This window comes from Eimeria maxima, genomic scaffold (assembly GCF_000499605.1).
Source record: "Eimeria maxima Weybridge genomic scaffold, Emw_scaff806, whole genome shotgun sequence".
Lineage (NCBI taxonomy): Eukaryota > Apicomplexa > Conoidasida > Eucoccidiorida > Eimeriidae > Eimeria > Eimeria maxima.
The window spans coordinates 5,674-10,000 of record NW_013566780.1 but is presented as its reverse complement, the minus strand read 5'-3'; the positions used below and the strand labels follow the sequence as shown (position 1 = coordinate 10,000).

Sequence of the window (4,327 nt, the reverse complement as noted above, 5' to 3'; positions counted from 1 at the left end):
ATTTATCAGAAATGGTGTTACTAGGTGGGGTTGTATCATTCTGTCAGGAGTCTACAGATTCAATTGGTATATTATTACAAGAATTTAAATTTTTCGAAAATGAATTAAAAAAAAAATTCAAAAAACAAAAAAAAATTCAAAGACAATTTGTTATACATAATAAATTAGAGAGAACTGTATGACTAATTAATTTTCCTCTTCTTCTTCTTCTTCTTCTTCTTCCTCCTCCTGCTGCTGCTGCTGCTGCTGCTGTTCTTCCTGCTGCTGTTGCTGTTGTTGCTGTTGCTGTTGTTGTTGTTGTTGTTGTTGGTGGTGGTGGTGGTGGTGGTGGTGGTGTTGGCGGTGGTGGTGGTGCTGCTGGTGTTGCTGTTGCTGCTGTTGGTGTTGGTGATCGTGGTGGTGTGGCTGGTGGTGGTGGTGCTCAGGCTGATGGTTTTGTTGCTGCTGCTGAGGTTGCCGCTGCTTCTGCTGCTGCTGTTGCTGCTAATGCTGTGGATTTGATCCTTCAATGGGGATGCTTATCTTCAGCGTAGAGAGTAAACTGTTGCTGTTGCTGCTGTTGCTGCTGCTGCTGCTGCTGCAGATGCGTTCGAATTTCTTCTCTCTTGCACCCAAGTGTCTGCGCATGCTACGCAATGGGGCTTCCTTCTTGCATGCACAAGATGCTGTGCTGCATGGCAGAATGCTGAACCTCCTGCAGTGGCAGGGAGGTCCTGCTGCTGCTGCTGCTGGTCCTGGTGCTGCAGCTGCAGGTGCTGCTGCACCATTCACAGCACCGGCTCAAGCCCCAGCACTGCATGAACTCTGCTGCTACAACAACAGCAGCAGCAACAGCAGCAGCAGCAGCAGGGTGCTGCGCATGCAGGGGCTAGTTGGCGCAGAGTTTGCTGCAGATTGCGAGGAGATCCTTCCGCGGGCTAAAGAGGCACTAAGCAGATGGCGCCAGCAGCAGCAGCAGCAGCAACAATCGCAGCAGAGCGAAGGGGAGGCGAACGGAGGGGAGGAGCAGTTTTACGCACAGGTATTCATATACTACAATAATTTAGGGTTTAGGGCCTACTGTCTAGGGTTTAGCGTTTAGGGTTTAGGGTTTGGATCCCTTCTTGTTTGCTGTCTGAGGGTTTGTTTTGCTGCAGGCGCTGCAAGATCTGCTGCAGCGCAGCGAAGCACTTGGCAGAGAAAGAGACACAAGAGACAGAAGACAAGCAGCAGCAGAGTGTGGTCTCTTCCCTCCTGCTCAAGAATGTACGTCTAGGGTTTAGGGTTTAGGGTTTGGGGTTTATGGTAGAAATTCCTTTTTTCTTCCCTCCTTGTACCAGTTTTTGTGCCGCGACAGCAGTTCTTTTCCTCATTATCCTTACTCCTGCTGCTGCTGCTTGTGCTGCTGCTGTTGCTGCTGCTGCTGCTGCTGCTGCAGATGTACCTCCTGGTTATATGCTATGGCGTTGCCTTGGTCTATCTGGCCGTGGCGTTCTTTGGCAATTGCTGCAGAAGGAGACACTAGATCTATCCTTAATTAAATATCATTACCTGTCTCCTGCTGCAGTAGCAGCAATTGCTGCTGGTTCTCCCCTACAGCAGCAGCAGCAGCAGCAGCAGGGGAGGGAGCAGCAAGGGGAGGAGAAGAGGATGGAGAAATTGCAGCAGCAGGGTCTTAAAATTCTTCAAGATAGAGTTGTTGCTGCACTGCAGCAACTGCAGCAACTGCAGCAACTTGCTGCTGATCAGCAGCAACGATCTGTTGTCTTTGCTACGCATGCAGAGATTAAGGGAGGACATCTATTAGAGGTCGTCCCTTATCTTGAGTGTACGTACATTTGCTGCTGTTGCTGCTGCTGTTGCTGTTGCTGCTGTTGCTGTTGCTGCTGCTGTTGCTGTTGCTGCTGCTGCTGTTGCTGCTGTTGGTGTATCGCTTCGGTTGCTGTCCCCCTTGACGTGACGCCTCTTCATGTACTTGCTGCTGCTGTTGCTGCTGCTGCTGCTGCTGCTGCAGGTGTCTGCCTGGAGGAGCTGCTTGCTAGGGGGTTGTCATACAGCAGCCCTGAGGGCCTGCAGCGCGCGCAGCTGCTGCTGCAGCAGCTAGCAGTAGGGATCGTCTCCCTAGGATCGATTTGCTGCTTGCTGCCCCTTAAGTTATCAAGAATATTTATACAAAAGGATAAAGTACTATTTGCTGCAGGGCTGCCTCTCTCCCTCCTGCTGCAGCCTGCTGCTGCTGCTGCGGATAAGGGAACAGCAGCAGCAACAGCAGCAGCAACAACACTACCATGCAGCTTCTTGTCGTCATTGCGTGTACCAACTGCTGCTGCACATCTATGGTCAGAGAGTTTGTGCTGCTGCCTCCCCCCCGAGTGTACAGACAGCTCAGGGGGTTGGTGCTGCACTGCAGCAGCAGCAGATAAAGCGCATGCATGGATGCTAGGTCTGCTGCTGCTGCGCCTAACAGTAGAAGCAAAAGGGCTGCAGAAGCAGCAATGGGCGTCGCTGCAGCAGCAGCAAATCAACAGCATGATCTCTAAGGTTGCAGATGCAAAGACACAAGTCAGTTGCTGCTGCTGCTCCTGCTGCTGCTGCTCTTGCTGCTGCTCCTAATGCTGCTGGGGTGGTGTTAATGCTGCTGCTGATGTTGTTGCTCGTTTTGCTGTTGATGCCATTGTTGCTGCTATTGTTGCTGCTGTTGCTTGTCTTCGTGCTACGCGTACTGTTGTGCATCCGGTTGCTGCTGCTGCTGCTGTTGCTGTTGCTGCAGGAGTTCCTTCGCGAATGTCTGCAGCGAGACCCAGAGAAAAGGCCATCCCTTACGCAGCTGTTGAGCTCGAGTCCCTACCTGCAGCAGCAGGAGCAGGAGCAGGAGCAGGAGCAGCAGCGTGATGCAGCAGCAGCAACTGCAATAGATGCAAGCAAGTGTTTCTCTCCTGTAAAAACCTGCAGCAGCAGCAGCAGCAGCAGAAGCAAAATCCGTACAAGAAGGCGCATACTGCGTGCAGCAGCAGGAGGCGCAGCAACAGCTGCAGCAGCGGGGGACACTGCAGCAAGCGGACTCGATACAGCAGCAACAGCAGCAGCAGCAGCTGCTGCTGCTGCACCGACCCGTCAGCCGTCTATCGCAGCAGAAGCAGCAGGAGCAGCAGGAGCAGCAGCAGCTGCTGCTGTTGTTGCTCTTGACCTCTCATGTACTAAGACCATAGGGGAGAAGAGGCAGCGCTGTGCTGAGGAAATTCCCTGCAGCAGCAGCAGCAGCGAAGTCCGTACTCCTCGTAATACAGATACAGCAGCAGGATCAGCAGCATCAGCAGCAGCAGCAGCAGCAGCAGCAACACCAACAGCAGCAGCAGGAGGAGGAGGAGGACATAATACACCATCCTTGTTACCTCCTTTATTAGGTATGCGTTTACCTGAGGCATTACAAGAGCATATAGTAGGTAGTACATCAACAAGTGCAGCAGCAGCAGCAGGAGCAGCAGCAGCAGCAGCAGCAGGTATATCAAGAGTAACAACAAGATTAGTAGATTGTTGTGATGCAATATATGGTGATGTTGGTTACTTAGTTCCTTTATTAATAAAAAATAAACAAAAAAAGAATAAAAAAGAAGAAGAAGGTGTTGCTTTCTATAGGCATAATGATCCATTAGATATCTACTCTGTTGCACCTGAATCAGTATTACCTCCTAGTCAGCAGCAGCAGCAGCACCAGCACCAGCAGCACCAGCAGCAGCAGCAGCAGCACCTGCTCCTGCAGCAGCAGCATTCGCTTAGTCCTACTGCAGCAGAAGCAGCAGCTGCTGCTGCAGCTGCTGCTGCTGCAGCTGCAGCAGGTGGTGGTGGTGGTGCTGCTGCTGCTGCAGAGTCCCAGCAGCAACAGCAACATAGGTCCTCACGCGCGTTGCTGCTGCAGCAACAGCAGCAGCAACAACACCAAGCTTAGGGACTATGTACAATTTCTTATACAGAGGGAAGGAGTTGACAGCAGCAGCAGCAGGCAGATTGCTGCTGCTGCTGCTGCTTCTCCAGTACTGTTAACACCTGCTGCTGCTGCAGTAGCTGCTGCAGCAGCAGCTACTGCAGCAGCAGTAGCAGCAGCAGGTTGCATTTGTTTGTGGTTGCTGAGTCGGCAACCTTGTAGAGAGACACAGGTCTTATAAATTATTTAATATACTTAATGGTCTAGCTGCTGCTGCTGCTGTTGCTGCTGCTGCTGCTGCTGCTGCTTCTGCTGCTGCAGTGTTTGCTGCTCTCCCACTGCTGCAGACAACCGTCACTGTAGCTAACTCTTCCCCTAGCTAAATAGTTAGCTACCTACCTGGCTAGCAAGCTAGCTGGCTAGCTA

The 4,327-nt window shown here is 51.7% G+C and overlaps 1 protein-coding gene across 1 annotated transcript in view; it reads left to right on the top strand.

Moving 5' to 3' along the window:
* The window catches only part of EMWEY_00043580 (hypothetical protein, conserved), a gene marked incomplete at both ends in the record, with an annotated part of 7,051 nt that extends 3,126 nt beyond the window's left edge, over positions 1-3,925 (top strand). The window contains 5 exons of the mRNA XM_013482856.1: positions 682-1,021; positions 1,137-1,245; positions 1,547-1,807; positions 2,447-2,541; positions 2,750-3,925. Coding sequence (XP_013338310.1) covers positions 682-1,021; positions 1,137-1,245; positions 1,547-1,807; positions 2,447-2,541; positions 2,750-3,925 — 1,981 coding nt within the window. The remainder of the gene's footprint in view (positions 1-681; positions 1,022-1,136; positions 1,246-1,546; positions 1,808-2,446; positions 2,542-2,749) is intronic.
* Between the last annotated feature and the right edge of the window lie 402 nt (positions 3,926-4,327).